The sequence below is a fragment of the Excalfactoria chinensis genome, chromosome 2 (genome assembly GCF_039878825.1).
Source record: "Excalfactoria chinensis isolate bCotChi1 chromosome 2, bCotChi1.hap2, whole genome shotgun sequence".
NCBI lineage: Eukaryota > Metazoa > Chordata > Aves > Galliformes > Phasianidae > Excalfactoria > Excalfactoria chinensis.
In genome coordinates, this window is record NC_092826.1 from 62,935,996 (window position 1) to 62,961,963 (window position 25,968).

Consider the following 25,968-nt stretch of genomic DNA (forward strand, 5'->3'; position numbering starts at 1 on the left):
AGAGGCCTTTAAGATCATCCAGGTCCCAGTTCCCTGCTATAGGCAGGGACACCTCTCTCTAGACCAGGTTACTCAAAGCCCCATCCATACTGGCCTTGAAAGCTTCCAGAGAGGGGGAATACACAACCTCGCTGTGCAGCCTGTTCCAGTGTCTCACCACCTTCACACAGTAAGTCATTTCTTCCTAATATCTAGTCTAAACATACCCTCTTCTGGTTTAAAACCATTTCCCCTTTCCCTGTCACTACCTGCCCCTATAAAATGTCCCTCCCCAGTTTTCCTGTAGGGCCCCTTTAGATACTGGAATGCTGCTATAAGGTCTCCTTGGAGACTTCTCCAGGCAGAAGAGCCCCAGCTCTCTCAGCCTGTCCTTTCAGGGGAGGTGCTTCAGCCCTCTGATCATCTTCATGGCCCTTTACTGGATCTACTCCAACAACTTCATGTTCCTCTTGTGGTGGGGGCTCCAGAACTGGATGCAGTACTCCAGGTGGGGTCTCATGAGAGCAGAGTAGAGGGGCAGAATCACCTTCTTCAACCTGCTTCACTTGATGCAATCCAGTGGGCTGCAAGCACACACTGCTGGCTCATGTTGATTCTCTCAAAACTCAGCACTCCCAAATCCTTCTTCTCGGGGTGGCTCTAAAGCCATACTCTGTCAAACCTATATCTGCTCTTGAGATTGCCCCGACCCAGATGCAGAACCTTGCACTTGGACTATCTTACTATGACAGCTACCCCTGCATACTGATCAAAAAACTCTCCAGACAAAATCTCTAACATGGGATCTGTTATTCTACCTGCATTTCCCCTATTAATTCAAATGTTTTTGCTCTGAATTCTTCTTCTCTTGCTACCTAGCTGCTCACTTCTCTCCCTTTGTCCACAGAGGTAAAGTTGTGTCGTCAAAGAGATACGAAGAAAGAAGTCAGGTTTAGCAGCATGGCTGGCAAAGAAGGCCTTATTTCTTTGCCCTCAGTGCATCTGAGTAGAACCAATGGTGGTTCTAAAAAGCTCATGAATGGTAAAATATCTGCTGGGAATCTGATAGCTGCTGGAAACCAGTGCTTCCCTTTGTTTTCTGATTCTCCTTATCTAGTAGAATGCAAACAACTAGCTACATAATAACTCTTTCACAGCCCAACCTAATAAATCTTTGGCCTACTGATAACATATGTGACTTTTAAGAGGCTGTTATTTGATTACTAGGATACATTTCTTAGCTTTTAACAAAAAAGGTACATATGCATTTATTTAGAGCGAAAGGATCAGGACAAAACACATGAGATTTGGGGAAAATTGTAACCTATTCTCCTTTATTTGCACTTGGAAGATCCTGAACTTTGTCACAATGCAATGATGTCTCTTATCTATCATATCCATCATGCCTTTCCTACACATATACTCATCTACTGTCTGTAAAACAACATTCTAAGTGCCTAATTTAACTTAATCTTGAAGCTGGTTGAAAAGAAGATAGCTCTTAAATTTAGAACAAAATTAGCTCAGTGCTTCCAGAAAAAAAGTGATAGTGTTTATGCATGAACATTACAATCTAAAAATTCGTCATGATGAAGTAATCCTTGTTACTGGGTCATCACTTTTCTTTCAGTAAGAAGTGAGGTTGTTTCACACTGTGTAGCAATTTTTGTTTTCTTATCTAGAACTTAAAGCACAGGGCTCAACAGTTTTTCACTGTTGAGACCTAAGAAGACTTGGGAGTACCCTAATTACACTTACTCCTTAACCTCTTTACAAAAGCCAGCAAACAAACAAACAAATGAGAAAGGAAAAGTATAATTAATCAATGAAGGTCAAAATCTGCCTTTTACTCTCTGCCTGGACTGCATGTCTAGCTCTGGTTGTAATTATCAATCCTGGACGGAAAACTGATTCTTCTCTTAAGATGTTTTCTAGGCTTGGCTACCCTTCGCATGTCTAACCAGAAACACTGATCACTACAGAGCTGCAGTCTTTGATGTGTATTTTATGGGCCTTTTCCACCTGAGCTAATGGAGGTCACAGTCTAGAACTATAGTCTGCAGCTCCTATGTCTCTCTCTCTGCTTTCTGAAGCTTAAGAAAGGAAAATTACAAGGATGGAATAAAGAGCTCAACCTTTATTTCTCTTCCTATTTAATTAAATCTAATGGCATGTGAAAATTGGTTTGGAATCTCATGAAAAGCTGTATCAGCAAAGCCCCTTATCTCATTGTTTTAAGTGTAGAAACGACAGTTCCTTGGGGGGTAGAGTCACTACAACATCATGATTCAGCAGTCACTGCATTAACACTCAAGGAAGGAAATAGTCTCACATTAAAGGAAACCTCATTTCATCGTGGCTTTTTTGCCCCTCAGACACAGAAATCCCATCAAAGTGTGTGGATTTCCGAGTGGGGAAAAGACACTGATTTGGCCAGAGAAGGAAGTCTTCAATTAAGATCAAAGGGTTTGTTTGCTAAATAACAAAACAACAGAGCTCCAAATTTTACTTTTTTTTTTTTTTTTTTTTTTTTTTTTTCCACACCAAAAATTCTTCATTATTGAAAAAACTTCAATTTACCAGTTTCATTGTCACTGGTTAACTTGTCCTCTCTCTCTTCCCTCTCTAAAGTGCTGCTTGCTGAGGATATGCTGGATGCAGAGCAGTTGTCTTTTTCATTCACTTCCTCATTCTGCCTCTCTTTTTCACTGAGTATTGCACTTTCTTCTGGCTCTCTCTCTGGTCCTTGCTCCACCTCACTCTCTGGTCCCACCTCTGTAGCCTCTATTTCCTTGGGTGTCTCCGTTCCCTGCTCAGGCTCTGCCTCAGTCTCCTGCTCTGCTTCTGGTTCTGTCTCTGTCTCTGGTTCGGGTTCACTGGCACTCACTGGTGGAGAGAACAATGGGAGAAAGAGATGCACTTAACAGCAGAGTTGTGTCAGGCTCACCCGTCTAAATGAGAACGACGTGAAAACTGTACAAGTGCCTTATGGAAAGAAAATAAAAAGCAAGTCCACAGCATGCTTAACATTATGAGCAACAGATTGATGAATGTTGTATGACGACAGCGTTGCACATGAGAGTGGCCTGGCAAACCCCTTCGCTTACTGTCTGGAGCCAATCCACTGTTTTTATACATACTTCCACAGCTGGAGTGTTGGACTCACATAAGGATTTGAACCAGCAGAAAATGGGCATCCCACCCACGACACTGAAAACTCAGTGCCTAGACAGAGTCAGGAAACAAGACATCTTGTACAAAGCAAAAAGGAGAGAGACTGTGGTTTTTTGGTTGAATTTTCTTTGGTTTCTGGAGGAATTCTTTTTTCACCTGATGAGGAACACTTCAACAAAAAAATACAGTATTAGTTTTATTAACACAATGAAATGGCACAGTCTGGAAATGGCACTGACACACATCTGTTTGACGAAAAACATATGCTTTTTTTCATGCACATTTACTTCAGAATAGCCACATCAAAATTGAACAAAGTTTCCAAATGCTTGGCATATGGCCCAAATTTAGTTTCCAATTGGTTGGCATATGTCATACATTGAGCTTTTTATCTGTTAGCAATGTGGCGAATACTATTGATAGCACACCTGGTTTCTTCTTCCCTGCTTTATCACTGACAGTGAACTTCATTCTTCTGTATTTTTTTTTAGCTAAAACATCTGATTTTCACATGCAAATATTCTCTGCATGCGGCAAAGAAACTGGAGAGCATCCACTCATATTCACATCAAGCAGCTCATGATTTTACAAATGCTGAAAGTGCCATGCAAGAGTGATGAAAACAGGCATGCATGTTAGTTTTGCATACTCCCCAAATTCCCTTTGTGCTAAATTTTGTGTCAGGTGACTACAATGACCAAGTCATACTCATTTTTTCCTTCTACTACTTGTCATTGCAATGTTGCAAAATATGCTTCTGGACTTGTCATCATCTTTGGATTGCATGATGTACGATGAGACTTTCTTCAAGAATTAAATGATCCTTTAAAGGCAAGAAGTATCACACTGGAATGTAGCTGAAACAGGTCAGTCCTCTAGGGAACAGGTAGTGGATTTATCCAAAGACAGTGTAAGCCAAAATAACAAAAGTCACAACGTTTTCCGAAGACTGCAGCACATTCGGTGCCTATTCTTTTTTCTGTGACACCCACACAAAGAATGATGATTACTAACAATGCCCGTGCCTTCTCTTTACAACAACACACATTTCTGTACTAGCTTTGAGGAACGCATCTTCAGTAACACACTATTTTGCTTCATTTTATATAATTTTAGTGTAAAAAATTGCAAATTAATTTTGTCCTTTGTTTTGTTGGACTTCAGCTTTTACACTTTCACAAATGACTTTAAATGTGTAATTAGTTAAACAACCATCTATGCATAAATAAAAGATAAACATAAAATAAATGTTGATGTATTCTATTTAATAAATAGTCCATGCATACTCAATCTTCTTTAAGATGTTTTAAAACACAATTAGCAGCTTACCTTTTTCCCTCTTCAACAAAAAGAGAATTTAAAAGTCTAACATTTGATTTGTGAGCAGCTCTGCACAGGCCTTGTCTCTTTAAATGTCTTACTTACAACTCTACTCTTGGCATCGCCTGTGAGAGAATCAAAATTTTAGAGAGCTGGCAAGGATTTGGGCAAATACACAGTGGTGTATATCTGACTACAGCTGTTAGTTTGAAGGTGTAACACAAGAATATTTTCAAGTCAAGCTAAGATTTGAATACAAATGGGGTACAACCCTAGGTATCCTGGAACTAGCATAGTACTGCACAGTGAGATTCTGAACTTCTCATTCTGCAATGGTAACTAATGTTTTGTCACCACAAAGGTACACTTAAGATTTAGTAGGATACAGTCAGGGAAGACATCAGAAATGTTTGAGAAAATGAGAATTTAAACCTACAAAAGCAGTATTCGAAAGAATTCTGAATCCTCAGCACACCAGAAATATTCCACTCATAGAAGAAAGATGTGGTGTCTTAGAAGATCTTAATATATGCCAAAGAGTAGACAGCAATATGCTGACACAAGCTGCCTTTTTGAGTTCAAATAGTATCAAAATCTGTATGCATCTAGAACAAAACAAGGGTACACTGTTATTTATCTTGAAAGGCTCTTTCTCCTGTGATCATGTCAAACTACCTACCTATCAACCAAACTATATGTAGTGAACTGTGTCCAGTAATGCTTCACTTAAAATACTGTTCAGAAATCAGTTTTGTCAACAAACACTAGCAGGAGAATGAAGCTAGTAAGTCAGCCATATATCCATCACTTGCAGTTCCATTCATGGGCTGATATTGTTGAGAATTTCTAAAGCTGTTAACAAAACTTTTGGTGAGTGAAATGAGATGAAACGTTCAGACTAGTATAGACTCACAAGCATGAGGAAAACTGAGCATGAGTTTAAAGAGTAGTTTTTGAAACTTAGGCCCATTTATTTTTTTCCCCAAAAAGTGAATCTCTGAAAATGCATTGTTGGAAAAAAAAAAGATTTCTGAGGAGAATGAAATCTCCCAAAGCAGCTGCATATCCTCAGAACTGATGGACATGGTAGCAGGGCCCTTCAATGAACGTGTAAAGATTTTTCTGTTTTGAGAATTTTCATCTCCTAACACTTTTAAGACTTTGTCACACACACACACAGAAACAACATAACAATGTGATTTGCTGTGTTATGATCATATATTGGTGATAGCCCTTTTCTGAATAAGGTTGACTGGACAGCAAGCTGCTTCCTTCTGAAAATAGCTATGAACTCACAGTGCTGCACAGTGACATGGAAGGAAATTATTTTTGATACTCAGCTATTAAAGAACTCTGAACCGACATAGGTTGTCATATCCTTACTATCTGCTAAGATCTCAATCCCTTAGGCCTATAAACCCACAGAGAGAACAAATATCCTAGGCCTACACCTAATCCCTTGCCATTGTAATAAACTAGTCAGCCTCATCTTCACCTCTTTTCCTTGCTCTCTATTTGGAGCTGGGAAATGGCGTCTCTTGAGAAAACATACAATAAGTCTGAAGAAGGTTAGTTGAATTCTTCAGGCAATTCAGCAAAAACTTAAAGCTTAAAGTCTTGGCTGGATCTCCCTTCTGCTCTTCCAGCACAGGATTCATCTTGCAGTGAATTCAGAAGGGCTCATCTCCTTTTCTCTTTCTTTCTTTCTCTGACACCAACCTCCAACCTTTTCTCCCCATCCCTTGCAATGGTAGAAATTAGCATAGTGTGATTGCCAGGAGGGAACTATCTCTTTCTTCCTTTGGCCCTCTCTCTATATCTCTTCCTCCTCTGTTCTGCTGTACAGCTGTGGCTGTGATGGCCTCACTGCACCTTCACGCTTCAGTGCTTCACCATCTCCAGGCAATTTCACTGGTCATACTTAATGCAGTATTTGGACCTTGCTTTGCTACTGATATGTCCAGAAGGCACACTTAGGTTGATCTGTTTACTTCCTCGAGTACGGCATGAAGCTGCACCTCTAAGAGAAAGGATTGTATCTTATACTTTTGTGGTTTTATTTCAGAGATTTCTTGGTTATTGTTGCTTTCCTTTAATGCACATGTGCCTTTCATAAAATATCATCCAATGAAATTACAAAAGAGGAAGTAGTTGCTCTAAAATAAATAAATAAATAAATAAATTCTATTTTGCAGTTATGGGACTGCCTTCATTTCCTCTGAATGCCATACCACAAGTTTTACAAGAGTAAACTGCCTAAGACTTGATTACTTCAGTGGAACCAATTGTTTTATATGAGAAAACACCCCAGATCACTAAGTCCAGATTTTTATGTGGAGACACTGAGATGCTTCACAGCGTGGGAGAAAGTTCCACAGACAAAATCAATTTCCCACTTAAGCCCAGTAGATACTGTATGGCCAAAGCATACTTCAACACAAGCAGTGTAAAATTTAACTTCTAAAACCAGGTATTATTTTGCTACTAGAGGAACACACTTCTCATGTGACTTTGTGTCTGAATACTGCAGGCAAGTATCACACATCCGTTAACATTACTATTGCAGAGTCTTTGGAGGGTCCTATGAACAGAACTGAGGAATTTTTTTCCTTCTGCAGTTTTATGCTTGTTTGAGAGGATGAGAACCATGTTCAACACAACTGGTTGAGGTTAATGTAAACTGGCTCTGTTCAGGGCTCTTTTTCAGCTTTCCTACAACTTGCTTAAGCAAGTTAATGTCTCAGTTTCATTCTCTATTAAGTGCAATTCGTAACATTTCCTAAGAACAGAAATGAACATAAAGAACTCAGATAATAAATGGCCCAGATGCCATGGCACAAAATCTGCAAAGAAGCCTGACAGTTGTTGGTTGATCCAATCATTTGTCCACCTCCAGAGAACAAGAGAACGTGCCCTGCCCACGTGCTCATTATTTCAAATGACCTTTCCAATATTTTTCTTAGGCCTGAGAGAGCTGTCCTTTCTCATGCACAGCTTTCACTGCAGAATGCAGATTTCAAGCCCATGTTTGGGTGCTGTCCTGGCTGTATGCTTTCAGTTGCCCTTGGCTGAAAGCTCACCCTGCTCCGTCTGTATTTTTTCTCCCTGTAGTTTACTGCTAAGCTTCCAGGTGTTGCTCTCTGATGCTATTGATGTTGCCAGGATTTTCAGTACGGAGGTCCTGCCTAGCCATGTCTTGATAGCTTTGCCACAACTGGGCTGTCTAATGTTACCCTGTACACCTGCTCTAAATGTACTCTCCAAATGGACTGTGCTGTTCCATTTCATGCTTTTTTTCTTTTTTTCTTTTTTCTTTTCTAATGCTTCCAGAAGAAATATGTTAAAATAATCATCATAAAAGAGATACTTGCTCCCTACCCAGCTCTGAAATCGTAATGGTGGAAAAATCCAGCTTACTTGCTCTAAAGGTAATATAGAGCTCAAATAAATGGGTATCTGGATGTTTCTGACTATCAGATTTACAGGAAAATATCCATGTTTTTAAATTCAAATGATTCCGCTGAGACTTTTAAGGTGCTAGATAATAAAACTGGGAATATAATTGAAAAAGCATATAAACCTAAATTAAATAAACTTCACCTACTTAATGCAGTGAGAATAAACATATGTAACATTCAGTATTTGTAACTTTTTTCTTAAATTCCCTTGCTTTACAGCATGCTACTAGCCAAAACACTCAATAAAACCAAGCAGTGCAAGTTACAAATGCATTAATCACCAATAGCATGTAGCAGGAAATAAAATAAAAATGAATGATGGCGATAATTCACCCTCAACATGCACTCTAGCTCCCAAAGTTAATGCAATATTGTGTGGTGCAAATATAAAACCATATGGTGGGTGTTTTTTTTCAAGACTGAAGGAGGGGAACATGTTGCAAATGGCAGAATGACGTGCACACACAAAAAAATATTGCTCTGTACACCAATAAATTATACGACAGCAAACCAACCGTGCAAACACTAATTATACTTTCCTTTTCACTAATTGTCTGTGGTCTCTTTTAAGTCCTTTACTACTTCTGCTACAATTTTAAAAGCTTTTGTTGGTGATAAAAATAACCAACACACCCTCCCTGCTTTCAATTAAAGAGCCTTTCTGTTTGCCCCATTCAGCCTGTGCTCTACTGGAAGATTATTATAATCCTGGCATTCATCTGTTGTTCCAGAGAATCCACACAAGGAAAATCTGCTGGCAGGAATATTGTTTGTTTAGTATTCAGTAACTTCTAATATACAAGGGGCACGATGTTAAAATTAAGACCCTCTATATGATATATTTTCCAATTAACCCATTCTAATAACATTAGACAATACTAATATAAATTGTAGCAATGATTAGCGGTGTATCATTTGCTTGAATACAAGACATCCAATTCTATGAATAAAAAAAATGGAAATTTAGGAAGACAGCAAGGACCAATATAACAGGACCCTTTACTTTGGCACCTCAGAGGTGATGTTCTCACATTCATGCATGAAAAATCACTGCTAGTCAGAGAGAGCAATCATAAAAGCACCCCTCTTTTCCCCTTGCCCTGTTTTTTACCTACCTTCTGAGTGCTGAGGAGTTCCACAGGGGGTAGAAGGGGTCTTCAACTCTTCCTGGGACTCTATGGATGCTGGGCTGACACACTTGGGTACAGGTGAGGATGGGGCTGAAGGAGATCTCAGGTTCAAGGACAGCTCACTTCTGCCTCGACTCACACTTCGACTCTTCAGCTCCTTCTCATACTCCTCAGCTGCCAATCTCTCCAAGTATTTGTATCTGAAAGTTAAATTCCAAAGGGTTTCCGTAAAGAAAAAGAAGTCTGTGGTTGATGCTTGTTTATGGATGAAACACCTGCAAAGAGTGAGCTGACTTCCAGACTCAATGGGTACAGCACTAAACTGGTTCCCTGGTCAATCTGCCAAAAAATGCACACCAAAGCAAAGACTATTGCCCTGAAAAATGTTAAACTGCTCATGACAAAACAAAAGCAAAAGAAAGTCCTTAGATATAGTGTTGTGTCTGCATAGCACTTCTCCTTTAGGAAGCATTTGTCTGTCCTCCTTTTCACCCTCCTACTTCATCTCCTGCTCCTCCCAGCCCTCCCTCTCCCAAAACTAAAATGGGAGAAAAAAAAAAAAAACATCGAACAACCTCCAAAGCCAGACCCCCTTAATACTGATGCAAGCAGCCAAAGTCTGAGACTAGCTGCAAGGAGAGGAAAATGGTTCAGTGCAGCAGACAAAAACAGATCTCCCTGAAAATAATACCAATATTAAATGTTGGATTGACTATCTAAAGTCTCTGAACCTGCTCCTATTTGCTCTGAGAGCAATGCACTGGAATTCACTTTGTTCTCTCCAGAGCCTACAATGGAAAGTTTTCTTTTTTCTATTCTAAAAAATTTCTCTGCCGGACTCAGACATCCAATAGCTTGGACCTGACGTCACATGTAGTTTATTCATCAAAGTCACTTTAAAAGAACAAAGATACATCTGTTTTGCATTTTAGGCAGGCAGAACTCACTAACTGTTTATTAAGACCAGCTACCAATCATATTCTTCATAGTGTGCTTTATACATTGTGACCAAAATAACTTTGAAATACGTGCCTCTACCAGATGCCTGCTAATTTTATCCACCATTATTTGCTAACGAATAAATTCACGAATACAGCTGGATCAGGCTTTGTACTGTTTGTCTCACCCACAAGTGAACTGTTAAACAGGTTAATCAAGACTACTATCTACATCCCTGAAACTCTGCAGTCATCCTCCTCTAAACCACTGTTGTGAACACTTTGTAACACGGAACACCTCTCCTCCTCCAGCCTGTCTCACTGACAGCCTGAATTAGTGTACAAGTGTGCATTAAAAGCAGGAAGGGTAAAGAAGTCAGCACCATGAGACAACAAACATGCTTTGTACATATGGTAAGCACACACACATGCACATTTACAAACATCCATGCGGAGCACAGAAAACATGTCTTTGAAGAGCTGTTCTTGTGTTTTCAGAGGCAATTTGCTTTATTGCAAACAGCAATAATGAAGAACAAACTCGTTTTCTTTTTTTCCTCCTGAGGTATGCACATGCTTTGAACAAATTTTGCAAGAAAAAAAGAACCCCTACTGATTCTGGATGAAAATATAATAAGCCACATACTTGTATGGCTATAAAATAGGAACTGTTTACAGTTCTAACATGAAGCCAATTCTAAAGAATGATTTTTGCCTTTTCAATGGAGGAGAAAGCCTTCTGCTGGCATTAGCATAATGTTTTGTTACAGTTAATGAAGCCAGTCTTTCTTTTAACTTTGGTTGCTTACAAACCGTGTTTTCCACCTTCTCACAAATAGAGCAGAAGGGATTTAAGCCTCATAAAGAGCTATTCAAATTGACCACTTAGTTAAAACAGGTACAGCCCAGCTGGCTGCAGTGGAAGCTTTTGCCGTTTGCCAACACACTGCAACCAAGATCTGGACAGATCCTTCTGTAACAGGGGAGCTACAATGTTTTATTGTCCTCAGTTTTTTGTCAGCTGTTTTAACATTTTAGCTTCTGCTGCTGTGTACTACAGTTAACTGGCAGAGCAGAGGGTTATCATCAAGATGTGTCTTCTCAAAATATATCTGCTCATTAGAGTGAAAGAAAAAACAAACAGAACCAGAACAGCATCTCTCACGACAAGACAGAGACTGAACTACTTAGCAAAAGGGCAAACTAATAAGCAGGTGTGGCAACTTAACCAGGAACTAATATCATTCTATAACCCTTTATTAATGCTTCAGCCTTGACAAAGAACATATATTTATCTATTGGACTTTAAAATGAAGCAGATGAAAGGATGAGGTATCTTCCTTCTGCTACACTTCCACCAGTACAGGATGGACACATTGATTCTATTCAGAAGCAATACTGCCATATTCATTCAAATCATGGAAACCTGCAGCTACCATCATGCCTATGCTGACTCCTTTCTACAGACAAAGAGCCAAGTATTTATGGGCTATCCATTTGGTACGCCTCATGAACATTACATTCAACACCTTCAGGAAGATAAAAAAATACTGTGAGTTGTCAAGGTCTCTGAGCAATGTCCTTAGGTCAACTTGAATTGTTTCTGTGCCAACAAAACCAGTAGGTGAAGTGTAGAATCATCCCATCTGATCTGTAAATCACATCAGGGAGAGGGTTTGGAAGCTCACCTTTGTAGGGTTAAACTACTACTGGAAAATACCCAACCAAGCAAAATAAAGAAGCCTCAAATCATCAAACAAACAGAACTCATGAAATGAATGGTGCACCAATGTTTACTTGTTGTCAAAGCAAATACATCTTTCTTCTTTATGAGAAAGAACTTCAAGTTAGCTTAACATCTTAGTTCAAAAGCAGCCTAATGATAGACACACACTCCTGCTGACCAGTGAAATTGTATTAGACTGCACAGCAGAAATGCCCTGCTGGTGAACACTTCCAAAAATGACTCCAGCTGACATAGCATGCTCCCTTACAACTTGAAAGTGATGAGGAGTTCACTTCTAGCTTGTTTCAAATTCTGCTGATGAGCATTCTCACTGCAAAAGATTTTACTCAACTGAGATCTGTGTAAGATGATCACACACATTTCATTTTAGAAAATGTTTTAAAGCATTCGTAATTGTTTTGCATGGAGTGACAAAGAATGACCACCCAACATTTGTTACTCTTAGAGATGTCAAAATCATGTTTTAATACCAATTGCTTTGTTCACAATAGACATGCTGGCAGATCAGACTTCAGTCTGCAGAAAAGAATTGCCTCATGTCTGATGATATGATGAAAAAACTGCAGTAGCACAGTAATTTGTGAGATGGCTACTCTCATAGTTCAATAATATAATTCCAGATCTTGACAATTCCAAAAGCACCTCTGTACAGCAACCTCCAGAGGACCATAAAAGCAGAACTGGGCAATCTGGGTCATTTTTCATCTGCTGTTTGTTCAGTAACATGCATATTTTCCAGGTAGAAACAAGAAATCCCTCCAGAGTGTAATTACTAGTGAATATAGAGATGAAGCTACTGAAAGGCAAAGGTCTTCAGTCAAGTATTCCTTGAAAAATGTGCTTTCATAAGCACTTAACTCCCAGTCTAGCCCAGAGCTTTGAAATTCTCTAAGTGAATTGGAAAAAGAAAAAGAGAAAAGTAAAAAGTTCAGTCCCTCTAAGTACTCTATCTAAAAACTAAATCAAACTCGTAATGACAAACACTGCTAAGCTTCATAATTTCCTCACAGATGCTTAAGAGAGATCGACAAAGAAAACCTGGCCCTGAAATACTAAACTATGTTGGGAGTAGGTGTCAGACTCATTTCCATCACCCAGTTTTCCAGTGTTTGTTACCCCACTTTCTTTGCTATATCCACAGTTACCTTTTCTGACCCTCCAGAAAGCTTGGGACCTACTGAGTGAGAAACACGGGCTTCTTAGATTTATAGCTACTAAATTTAAGCAAATTTGTGAGGTAAATGGAGAAAGCTGATTTCCCACACAAACAGATAAAAGGTTATCAATCACTCTTATTCATTACCGTCCCACTGCTCCTTATTTATTGCTGTGATTACAGCTGGACTTGATTTTCTTCTTCAAATAACATAACAGCTTTCTTATAGACTTCTTTTTCAATGGTAGTGTCCTGAGCATGCATGGTTAACAGTGTAAATAAACAACAATAAAGAATAAAGAAAGTGGAAACAGTCAAAGTGAAGGATGGATGCAGCATATACAGACCTCTCTTCTCTTGCTTGTCTTAGTTCTTCTCTTTTGTCTAAATAATCACGGCTAAAAAGAAAATTGTAGTAAATTGCAGAGGAAACCAAAAGAACAAGGTAAGTTACAGAATTATACGCACAACAGAGGAAACCAAGAGCAGTTTAAGAAAAGTGATCAGAAACAATGAAGGTGGTTTTCAACAAAAAACATTAGACTCCTCTGAAAAAAATTATTATATGTATTTATGTACATTTATCTATGCATATAGTACATATATGTGTACACCAAATACATAGTTTGGGGTAATTAAAAAAACAAAAACACCCCCCAAAAAACCTCTTTGTTAAGGAAAAAGCCCATTAGTGGCTGTAAGACAATTATTCATTGGCCCCACATGGAATACCCTGAAACAAGGACTGCTTGTATCTGGCAGGTTCTATACACGGACATTAAGTGTCCTGTTTCTAACATACTTTTCTTAAGCGTATTTTAGCTTACAGTTGCAAATGTGACAGCAAACTGGCTGAATATTTGGCTTTACCAAGTAGGACAATTCTTAAAAGGCACATTCAGGATCATCCAGTGGTGATGTTGTTTTGCTATTTATTTTTCACCCTGAATTTTAGACACAGAACTCCATCTATCTTATCTCCTCAAGTAACTCGTACGTAGGTCCCTCTGAAAGTAATGCCTCCTATTTATTTCCACAGAAACTACTACAGATAAAAAGATCAATATAACACTACTTGATAGAGCAAACTTCCAGCTACACAGCATTTTCAACATAACCACTACCATCAGCTCTTCTTTTTTGCTAGAGCTGAACAAGAGCCTGCATGCTGCACTCATAAGAATCTGCACCAGCAAAGGTGATACACTGTTGCCGTCATCACTACTGAAACACACCACCCACTGCCTCACTATACTCATGACCATTCTTTGGTCTCCTTAAACGTTCAACAAGTGTTGATGAATGTCAGTAAGTGCCATTTTTTTGTTTATTTATTTTTTTTTTTTTTCTGCATGGAGGAATTAAAAGACACACCTTTGCTCCATATGCATTTCCATGTCAGATGTCATTTTGTCAGACTGCCCCTCTACTATCTGTATCATGGCAACAAAATATAGTGAAATATTGGTGGGAAAGTTCAATCAGTACTGTCATATGACCAACATCCACCTCTGATGTTGTGGGCTAACATAATAAAAAAGGAATAATTACTTTCAGAGCAGCTCCCACACATTTAACTTCTGCCAAGTCAACTTTGCAGAATACCTGAACTCCATGATTTCAAGTAGGCCTGCTGTACCACATATAAAGAAAATATCAGCAAGCAAATTAGTGAATAATTCCTTGGCAATCAAATTTAATTCAGATAATAGTAGAACCCAATAAATATTCAATAATAGTTTTAATATTTAGTTGAAACTGCTGACATGGAGGATGTCACTGTAGCTGTTAGATACTTTTCCATTACAATATACGAGTACCAGAAGGACTTTCAGAACTATTCCAATAAAACACTACTTTTTATATTTATGATCATCAAGCTTGCCATCTATAACAGTAATCATACAGTAACAACAGTACTAATTACTCTAACAGCTATTAAAAGTCTGCTCTTCAAAGATCAGCATTAACATAAAACACACATTGTTTCAGGCTACCTTCCACATACTTCTGAATCACTACCGGTTATCCCTTTTTTGCAACTACAATAGTTACAGGAATAACCCCAAGGAAAAAAAACAAAACAAAACAACAACAACAACAACAAATATCCAAAGAATTTTTCAGTGAAATGTGAACTTTACTCACTCCCTTCTGACTACTTTCACATCTAAGTACATCTGAAGAATAATCCACTCGTTTTAGGACAAATTGTTCTACATATGCGAATAGGGACAAGAGGCCTTCTACTGAGAAAAACATCCATTTTGTAAAGCATTCCTTTTGCTAGTAGTAGCTTTTAAAGCATTTTAACACTTATGAAAAAAAGGTCTTTCACAAGTGTTGATGCTCTCTCCTAAATAATTCTCAATTTGTCAACAATGGTGCCAGAATCCACTATGATGTTGTCAAGGCAGAATTGGAAAGAATGAGATAACGAATGAGTCATGATGGTAAATCCAGTACTGCTCACAAGTTTGAAGGCTGTGATTTGGAAGTGTTATTTTTAATCAAAAATACATCTTCAGAGCCTGATGATACAGTAATGAAATCCCATGAACTCTTACGAAACTGTCCACAACAGCTTGCTGTGGCTTTGTCCTCCTCTTTCCAGACTGGTTAATCAACTGTGGGATTCTGCCTGCAAAGTTAATGGCTTGGGAGACCCCTCTTCTCAAACACAACCTCTAACTTTTTTGGGTGAACAGGGAACTCAAATATTGAAGATGAAAAGACTGGGCATTGCTGTCTCAAATAAGTAACAGTCATAACATCTAGTTAACCACTTCCTGACTCTAGACTAATGGGATGAAGATGTAAATTTTAAAAGAAGGGTTTTTTTTTATTATTTTTTATTCTTTTTAGAGAAGCTTTTTCAGTGACAGAACAACTATTTTAGCCAACATTTAGTGAAATGTGTAGATCTGTTATTCAAACAGGTCAAGCTGCCAAATGTCCTAGTGGCTTTTTTTGGTCTGGGAGTTTCCTTTCTGAAAGATCATGTTGGCTTTCCATGACAGCCTGCTGCAGACTGATGCTACCACTTAGAGGGAAAGTTTTTGGAAGACGCCTGAGGACTGAGACCTGATTGTTTCTGTTTCAGGAGAATTTGGGCAGCTGTTGGCTGCCAAAGATCCTATTATGGTGCACTTCCACCTTCCCTCTATCTCTCATTTTCTTTCTAACTAGCTATCTTCTGGAGCCAGTAGAGTATCTCCTTCAACCAAGCAAGCAACCAACCACTAGCAAGTTATTCCTTTTTCTAAATCCACCATGACTTAGACCATTTCCACTTCTTACTTACTAAAGAGATGATTACAGTGAAAACAATCCTGTACACTAATACTCAAACTGACATGAAACCTAGGGCCATGCTTCCCATAAACAGCATCTCTTGGGCAACAAAACATATATTCTACCATTATTTATATTACCGTATTATAACTTCTGACTACTGAAAATGCTTACTTTGTACTCCTGGCTACAAAAAACTAAAATTGCTTCTTGAGATGCTAGGCACATCATCAGTAGGCACCTTACATATCCTAAGCCCACTGCTGTTTTTGCCGATGGCTACACTGGAGTTTCTAGCCATGTATCAAACAGGAAGTGAGAATTTGGCTCCTAGTATCTGCAGGAAGAACATCATCGTACATGACAAGGGCTCGGATGTGAAAATGCAGAGTCCTGCATTCAGCTGGGGTCCTTGACCACAGTCTGAGCAATAATTTTGATAATTGCTTTCTGTTACTGTTTCCACAAAGAAGAGACGCATGCTCAGAAAAGCAGGAAAATGTTCAGCTATTCAAACACTGCCTCACATTCTAAGACAGCAAAATGCCTTTACTTTGTAAAACATAAAAGCAAAATATATCTCAGTGCTTTATCTTAGTCCTTTCTTGATTCCATTCCTTCCAGATTCACCCTTAAACTTATGCCTCACTGAGACTATACTTTGAGAAGGGGCATTTTAGCTATTAAAAATTAGCTTTCATGGATATCCAAACAGAATAATTGACTAAGGTAGATTTGACTTTAAAAGTGCTGACTTTTTAAATGATAAGATTCATCATAATGTTTAATATACCAGTTCTTCAGACATCTGTATCAAGAAAGGTATCCAAAGATAACCAGGAAATATTCAACAATTCAATTTTTTCACAACTAAATGTCTCAATAATTTGCAGACCCATCTCATATTAAGACAACAGAGTAAATGTGATTCTTACTTGAATTTGTTCCTTTCTTCACGTTCTATCCTTTGCAACCTTTCTTCTCTCTCTTGACGTCGTCTTTCTCTTTCTGCTGCCAAGGACTCCTGGTGCTGACGGAAAGATGATGTAAGGAGACCACCCAAAGCTGGCCTGCAGAAAAGGAGGAATCAGGTTTCTCAATGTCACTGTTATTGATTATACTGGCAAAAAAATAGTAGTAGTCATTTAGCAAGTAACATAAACCCAACCAGTGGAATGACATGGCAACATCTATGTATGGATGTTTCAGACTACTAAGTATCTTCTTGATTTTAGGCACTAAGATGAGCTTAAGAATGGCAGATAATGTAGGCTTCCTATATCACCAAGTTTATATAGAGTACAAATAAAGTACCTATAAGAACTCTTCAGCATTTTTCAATTGCAATATTCTCTACTCTAAAACTTCGGTGTTCTTAAAACCTACAATGGGTTTTTGAAATTTAGAAGAAAAAAAAAAACAACCTTGAACACTTTTCAAGCACTTTCCAAACATCTTATGCAATAATGTTAAAAACAGTCATGTTGTAAGCAACTGAGATTCCTGTACACAGAAAAACAGAAGTAAAAGAAGATTTCAGAATTGCCTATCAACATTTTAATGCTCTCTTAAGAGAGAGGCCTACTTTTTCTTTACACACTGTCAAATTCTGTTATTATCATTTTCTTGCTACATCTCATGCAAAGGCAAAATTAGTAGTGCAGGAACATATCAATAAAATACCCAGGGACTGCACAGCTAGTCATAACAATCATTAAGTGTCTTCAAAATAGCTATAACAAAATTAGTTGAAATGCGGCTGAAGAAGAATTACCCATGTTCTTTTCTTCATTCAAGGCAGTGTATAGTCTCTTCAATCCATTCCTGAAAAGTGTTTTTCTGGACTGCCTTCAAAGCCCCTGATGGATGTATCATATCCAGCCATTTCAGTGCTTAACTATCCTTACGAGTAGGAAAGTTTTTTTGTTTTTTCCCCTTTTCTATTATTTATTTATTTATTCATTTATTTTTCTGGTCATTTAGCCTGTCTCGTTCTTGTTCTATCTACAAATGAACAAAAAGAACAACTTACCACCACATGCCTTATGGATAAAGAAGAATTAGTCTGAAATGTAACATTCCCTGCAGTTCTCTTACCATAACTTAGGACTGGATGCACCACAGTAGTTATTATAATGAAGAGGTCTAAACGACACCACTAGCAATGCACATCAAACTTCTGGCTGTTGTTCAGAAGGCTGTTAAAATGCATGGCCATGAAAATGACCAGCCAATAATGCGGGAGTTTTTTTCATCACAAACAGTAAGGCCTTCTCAGATATGAAACTGATTTTTACTTTGAGATGAAACAGCTCCAGGCAGTAAATGTACTTTAAAAAGCTACATTTATAAATTCTTATAGTTTGGTCTGGACACAGTTTTTTTGTTTGTTTGTTTGTTTGTTTGTTTGTTTTCTTCCCTTCTTTATTTTTTTTAACCCTTTTATTTTTTTACTGTAACTTCTGCTTTGGATAAGGGAGTGATTCCTCTCACACATCTTTTCCCCAGAGCAATGGTATTGGTACCACCAACCTTTCACATGGCAAGAGAGCTCCCTCAGAGAGAACGTGTTTTCCTTTCTGCCTCTTAGACAGGAAAGATCTATATAGTAGAGGATAGATTCATACAGATGTAAACACATCCACACTGACTGAATTAAACTGATAAAATCAAACAGACATAACTCATGTAGAGCAGTTTCTGTGCACTGCTGTAACATGAGTTTGGTAATGAAAGGATTAAAGAAATGTATATTACCTTTTTTGAAAAGAGAACGAACTCTACATGGAGGATGGGTAAGATCATTTCCATTTTTGATTTACATGCCTTCAGTGCACAGTGTAGGTCTTTTGTGTAAGGGCACTGGTTTGCCAGTGAAAATGGGTGTAGAAGAAGACAAAAACATTAATGCAAACTTATTTCCAAGTGCCTATGTCTGTGAGAGCAGCAACGTCACAGAACATAGTCATTTTAGCCCAACTGGCAGCAGGGTAGCATGAAAATAATTTCAATAATTTCACTAAATGGAATTTCAATATGTTCTATCCACCAGCATAAACATTACATAAGAGGTATAAAACTTGATATTCTGTAAGCCTACTTTCTGGCACTTGTCCAGAGCTATAGTATCAATGCTGGATCGTGCTCAAAACCATAAAAATCTACAATATTCCTCAGCACAAAGAAAGAGGGAAAATATCCCCCAAACCCTGACAGTCAAGTATGTGTGGTGATTTTTTCCTTGAACTTACTTTAACTTTTGAACTTCTAGTGCATTCTGCAAGAGAAAATTCTCAGCAGGAACACTGACATTATCAAAAAATCACTGTCATAAGATTGAGTATATCATCAAAATATGCTCTAGGAAGTGGAAAACTGGATGCCATCTAGATAAGAACAGGAAAAGATGGCAAGAAGAGGGTTCTTATCAAGTGTATGCTTTTGTGTGTTCCAAGTATTTAACTTGCCATCCCATTCCGTCCAGGTTCCTTAAGTCTGCACTCTCCTTTTACAGTCAAATAATGGTTAAAGTAAACACTCTCTTTCAGTAACCTCACAGTTGAGTGGCAAATGGAAGAGGAATAATACAAATGAGCTTGTAGGAATGCTTGGAATAAGCCTTTCCATAGTTTTGATGTTTTGATGCTGTCTGAAGGGTGATGACAACTCTGGGCTTCAAGAAGGCACAAGTCTAAATGCTCTAGGCTGCATTTTAAAAATAGGTAAGTAAAGAAAAGGTTGAAAAGAAAGAAAGAAAAAAAAAATCACTGAATTGAAGGCAGTAAGAGATTTTAGAAGAAAATAATACTTGAATACTCAATGAAAGCATAATAGAGTAATAACCCAGAAAATTGAGTTATAGCTAATATTTGACAGCATTTTAACACTGGTGTCATATGTTACGAAATGGTAATATCAGCCACTGGTTCAGCTCCACAAACATATCCAGAAAGATCCTTACTGTGAAAACTATTTTTAGTCTTGAAGAGAACTTAAGGGTACTAAGAATGGATTGGTAATATAGAAACTAAGAAAGCTTTGTTCTGCCTGCTGCTAAAATCAGCAAAAGCTAAACAAGATGAGCTATCACAGCCTTGAGAAAACATTCTGAAAGAACATGTTAGAGTCCAGGGATCTGTGAATATAGCTCCATAACATACCATTTTGAACTTGGAACAACAACAACAAAAAAATAGAAATAATAGGTGACAAAAATACACACAGGGTTGAGGATACAAAGCAAAAACAGTCTGCCAGCAAAAACTCTTGAAGAAAAATTCAGCTCATCTGACCTCACTGTTGCAGTTATCTCAATAGTAAAATAGCCATCATTATAAAAAAAGAAAGCTCACAAGATATCTAACCATTTTCTGACAATATTCCATCACAGACCATATGTTGTAAAAGTGAAAAAGGGACCTGAAGTATTATAATTTTGTTGAAAAACAAAGACAGCATGTCTGTCTCATTCGAAGCCACTCTGTTATACTGCAATTGCATTTATCAGCTTAAAATGTTCTTCATTAAATTTGGAAAGAATCTTCTGTGCTTGTCTCTGTTGATCGAATTTCTAAAATTTACGAAATGGAAATCATATCTATAGCAAGAACATCAAAAACAAAAGCTTATTTTAGAGCTAAACAATAATCAATTGAAATATGAGGGGAAATCCCCCTAGGTCATGAGGTTAATATTCAGGATTTTCTTTAATATAACAAGGTTAAGAATCATTAATAACTTTAATAAGCAAACATTAATTACCCACTCTTCCAGAGTGCTCCTACTCCAGAAGTCATGGAAAGACTGCAAAGAGGGGACAGTAAGCAGCTCCTGCCCAACGAAGGCCTCAAGTAACTCTAAATGCCTCTTGGCTTTAACAAAATAAATCTGCTTTCCAGCTTAGAAAGGGACCAAAGAGTAGACAAAGCTGCCAAGAGCCATATTGCTTTTCACAGTTAAAGAAAATCTCCTTGTGTTATGTCTCTCTACGTGACATGGCAAATTCAAAAGTGTGCTGATATAAGATTTTGCAAACAGACTAAACATTACTAGAGGAAACTACAAAACTCCTCTCAAAAAATAAACAAAACTTTGAGAGATAAAACTACTGACTAATGCTTTCTTTGAGGAAGAAACTTGAGAATGACCAAAAGAAGAACCGATTAACCTTGGACTTTTAACTGGCCTGAAAGACTCCATAAAATGAAGCTATAACATAGAATCTCTGTGCAGAGTTGTAGCAATGCCCCAGGACCTTTTGCACATGTAGAACTCCTGCAGACTGACATTTACAGTTTTTAAATCCTGTTTCTGTCTTTGTGCAACACAGTGGCCAATCTGTAGCTCCTTACTGCTCTTTGATTCACAAATCATGTGGAAGTGACTTGCAAAGCCACTCTCTTGACAGAGGCTAAAGTATGTGTTTACCTAAATACCAGTACTGCTGGTATTTGTGAGTGACCACGTCCTCCAGTCCTCCACGTGCACTGTGTGTTCAGCCAATAATGCTTATATTTTAGCCTGAGGCTGTAAATTGTCTCATGTTTTTTGTTTAAATCTATGCTGCTGCCATATAACAAGGCATGCAAAGCTGCAATCAAGAATACTGCTTACACAGTAGTTCAATGAGCAGCTAGGCCAGTGTAAGCCATCATTGCTTCCCAAACTGTAAATCATCCAGTAATTCCTAGGGTCTCTTTTCCTAGTAAAATTTCAGTAATAAAGTTGAGGCTTTTGCCCTGGGCAAGTATTATCAACAACCAGGCTATCCCTTCTTCATTATGTTATTCAGAGTGAAAGATGTGCTTGGCATTTACCACAAGAGAAAACAGCCACAGTCTCTGGTCTGGAAGTCCAGAAGTACATACTAAGGCACACAGAAGATGGTAGAAGCAGCAAGAAAATGAAGCCAAGGAAAGAGAAACTGTTCTTGGGAGGGCAGCAGTCTTACAGAGTGTACACTGGGTTTTATTTCATACATTTCTTGCTTTTCTTCAGTGTTTCACAGCTGAAGTAAAGTAAATCCAGAGTGCAGTTTAGTGATAGATAGCTAATTGGAAAAAAAAGAAAAAAAAAGAAAAAAAAAAAAGAAAAAAAAAAAAAAAAAAAAAAAAAGGGAGAGAGCCTGCCAAGAAGCTTCATCAAGCAGCACTTCCCTGATGAAATAAATTACAACATCTAATTTTAGAATTTTAGTAGAAAATCTACCGGAAAAGCTGTTTACCATTCTCAAGAATTTCTGCTTTGTTTTTAAGAGACACAAATCTGAAAAACCATCAGATTGCCAGAAAATCACTTTCAAGCATCTGGAGAGGAAACAAAATTCTAAGGAAAAGTATTTATAGACTTGTGCTGAAATTCTTGCTTAAGCTTCTAGTATGATATTTAACATATCTTTAAGATCAGTGGAGGAAAAAATAATCTATAATCCAGCCATGCTAAACTCAGTGTCTCTGTGCACCTTGAGTGCACATAAATGCCTTAAGGATAAACTGGGGGGTACATTACCTCTAAAAGATCTATAAAAACATTGAGCTGAGTCAGTGTTCAAGGTTCATTAAAAAAGCCTAAGCTAACCTACTGCTGTAGATCATAATGCAAGCAAGAGAGAAGACAAGTTAAGGGATATGAAGCCTTTCTTCTTTCTTAAGTCTGTTTTCTATTAATCTGGAAATGCTGGAGAGTGCATCAAACTGGAATAATCTGCAAGTGTTCTAGCAGTGTTTTACCAAGCTTGTACCATCAGAGGAACATCACAATGATCAGCCAGAGCTGAAGAGTAAGTCTGCACCAATTGGCCAAGCGGATTCAGCAGTCAAATTTTGCAAATTGAACTTTCTGGCATTTGAATGATCAGATAACAGCAAGAGAATGGGGTCTGTGAGCTCCTGTTCCTAGCACACAGTGCTAGCTTGGCTAATTGCGTAACTATGTGACTACCAAGCCCTGTGGGAACTGTCTCCTGGCAAATGCTTCAGAATAAACTTACCTTGGCAAACACAGCAGCAGAAAACAAAATATATTTTCCTGGCAATGAAAAGCTGATGTCAAAGTCAGGTTTTCTTGCCACATAAGTTAGATCCTTTCAGGGTCTCCTCTATATACTATACTACTCTAGCTACTTCAACAGTGCATACACCTCAACATCAGAAACACAGTGTGAGGAGCTGACAAGCTTTGCAAGCAGCTGTTCCAAGCTTTCAGTGACTCCAGAAAACTGCAGACTGAGGCTGCAGTTTTCAATTTCAGTAACCATATTAGATTCAAAATCTGAGAAAGCAATCTTTGGTGAAAATTAAGTATCACAGATGTGAAGATAAGGCAAGGAAATACAGACCAGTCTTGCAACAAACACCTTCCCTTAGACAAGAAGGTAATTCATCAGATGTACAGAAAAATGCTTCTCTCATTGATGTGCTCCAACAATGTCTGGCTATTCCCCTTTGTTAGCAAAATTTATGAAGCCATGAAGTTGAAACTGAGATATATTTTTTTTCCTTTGGGACTGGAGGACAGAGTTAACTGGTGATTTAAGTCATGAGGACAGGGAGCAGTATATTTCTGGAGCAAAGCAGCCTTTAGCAGTTAGAAACAGGAGGACTGGGCTATACTGGTATGCATTAGGAACAACTTTAATAAGCAGAGAGATATGAGAGAATCAATAACATTTCTTTCTTAATAAAAGGCCAAGCTGAAAGGGCCCTACAATTTGCCCTTCTTCAGCAGGATTTCTATGGCTGCAATATGCACTTCAGAAGCACAGCTCTCCACAGGAGATCCAGAGAAATGAAAAAGAAGAACAGTATTGCAAGAAGTTGGCAAAAGGCTGCAGCTGAATTTAGAAACCAAGAAACAGTCAAGTAAGCCTTTTCTTCTGCTGTACAATCAAAAATACATACATTATGTGTATTTCAAAGAACAAAATCTGGTTACTTTTGCACTGAATCATGCTGATCTTCTGGATTTCCTATGGTTCTTAGCCAAACAGGGTTTTAAAAGTATGAATGTCAAAATGTAAACCACTCTGCTGCTTTCCACCTAAGCTGCCATAAGTAAAATGCAACTTGAGGTTTGGGAAGGCCTGTCAGGACAATTGGACGGGGAATGAATCATTCTGCGGGGCACTGCTTTATGTGCTGCTGCCTCTTTCTTCATCCTCCTTTTGGAGGTCAGATAAACAGTACCAGGAGCTGCCTCTGAAGCTTGCCCCTGTGTAACAAAAGATATGGGTCTTTCTGCAGAGCCCTTGGATAACTGCAATCCTAAACTGAAAGCAGAAAACTCGCCGCAGATAAGCAACTTCTTATCAACTCTTCCACTCTCCTCATCTTTTAACTTTTTTTTTTTTTTTTTTTTTTTCCTGTGCAAATTTTTGTCATATTCTAAGGCAAATACCATTGGTAGAAATCTGTGAAAGCTTTCACAGTATCTTCCACCTAGTAGTTAGTGATGAGCAGCATGTTATGCACTACACAGTTTACCCTCTGATGAGCAAAATGCTACCTGTGGACCTATGCACGGCCACTTCTGCAACTCACATGTTTCAGGACAATGAAATGAAAGCAGACAACTGACCTTCAGAATAGTTGTGTCATTAGAATTTGCTGAACTCTATGTCTGGAGTGGCAGCATAGGAAAAAATAACACGTCTTGATGCAAAAAAATGGCATCCAAATTTGTATATTTCATTATCTTTCAAGAAAAACTGCATCTATTCTGCCGGCAACATGCAGCTGTGACATGTGGGCATTTTTCACACTTCTCAGAGACTCATAAACAAAATGTGTCAAATGCAAGCATGTGGAAAGACTGATGAGATCAACAACCATAAATAGTAAGCTACAAATTTAAACAAGAAGGAAGAGATTTTATCAGGTGAGGTGAAAAATGGTAAATGTAACCTGAAGGAAAGACAGAGATGCAACTCCAGCAACATGTAAAAGAGATTTGTTGAAGGCAGAGTGTTTGCCAGTTTCAGAGAGAAGCAGAACGAGGTGCAATGGCTGGAAGATGCTGCTAGACAAAATTTCCTCCAAAACATGAAATATTTTCCTAGCATGATGATAAATACTGGAATGCTTTCCAGAAGGAGTCACAAACTGTCTCTTCAGTGCTAGTGAAGATATGGGGGCTTTCACTTAGCTTCTGGGAGACACATAGCAGGTTGGAACAGATGATCACGCAGCTCCCCTTTGGCTCGTCTATCTATGAATTTGTGAATTTTACAGCTTCATCCTGTGGGGCCAAGGCATTTTGGCTCCCAGCCACCAACACACTTATGCTGAAATGAAAGCTTGCCTCCTTTGCTGTATTGGAGCCAGAATAGTTGACCTCTTGCAGGACAGTCTCAACTGTCTTCAGCCATCTCAATATGTGACCACTCGACTTTCTTTCCTTTAGTAGCAACCAGAAGCTCTAAAATGGAAAGGGTGTAGAAAGCTAAACCTTCAGAGGCAGTGGGATATCTTTGATTCTTGCTTATCTTACATCTATTTTGCTAGGGTAAAAGTGGGTGAAAATGCTGCTATGGAGTTTTTATTATGGTGTCACTCAGCAATGATTTAACTCAGATCAGGAAAGACAAATCAAGGCAAGTTATTTGTGGAAGAAGAGCAAATGAAAAATGACGCCTTTCTCCAGGGATAAACTTAATGTAATTACTCACTTGAAAAAAAAAGATTAAATCAATACCTCATGGGTAGAAATATACACATGCTGAAAGCCTAACTTGAACCGTTCTGAGTAGTAGACTCAATAGGATGTGAGGCAATTG

At 38.2% G+C, this 25,968-nt stretch overlaps 1 protein-coding gene across 10 annotated transcripts in view; it reads right to left on the bottom strand.

Moving 5' to 3' along the window:
• FHOD3 (formin homology 2 domain containing 3) overlaps positions 1-25,968 on the bottom strand; it is a 363,466-nt gene that overhangs the window by 60,921 nt on the left and 276,577 nt on the right. For 6 of the 10 annotated variants that reach the window (XM_072327321.1, XM_072327319.1, XM_072327318.1 and 3 more), the window contains 4 exons: positions 17,132-17,266; positions 13,250-13,300; positions 9,047-9,261; positions 2,560-2,865 (listed from right to left, as the gene is read on the bottom strand). In XM_072327321.1, coding sequence (XP_072183422.1) covers positions 2,560-2,865; positions 9,047-9,261; positions 13,250-13,300; positions 17,132-17,266 — 707 coding nt within the window. The remainder of the gene's footprint in view (positions 1-2,559; positions 2,866-9,046; positions 9,262-13,249; positions 13,301-17,131; positions 17,267-25,968) is intronic. The other 4 variants (XM_072327320.1, XM_072327317.1, XM_072327322.1 and 1 more) reach the window with 3 other exon arrangements.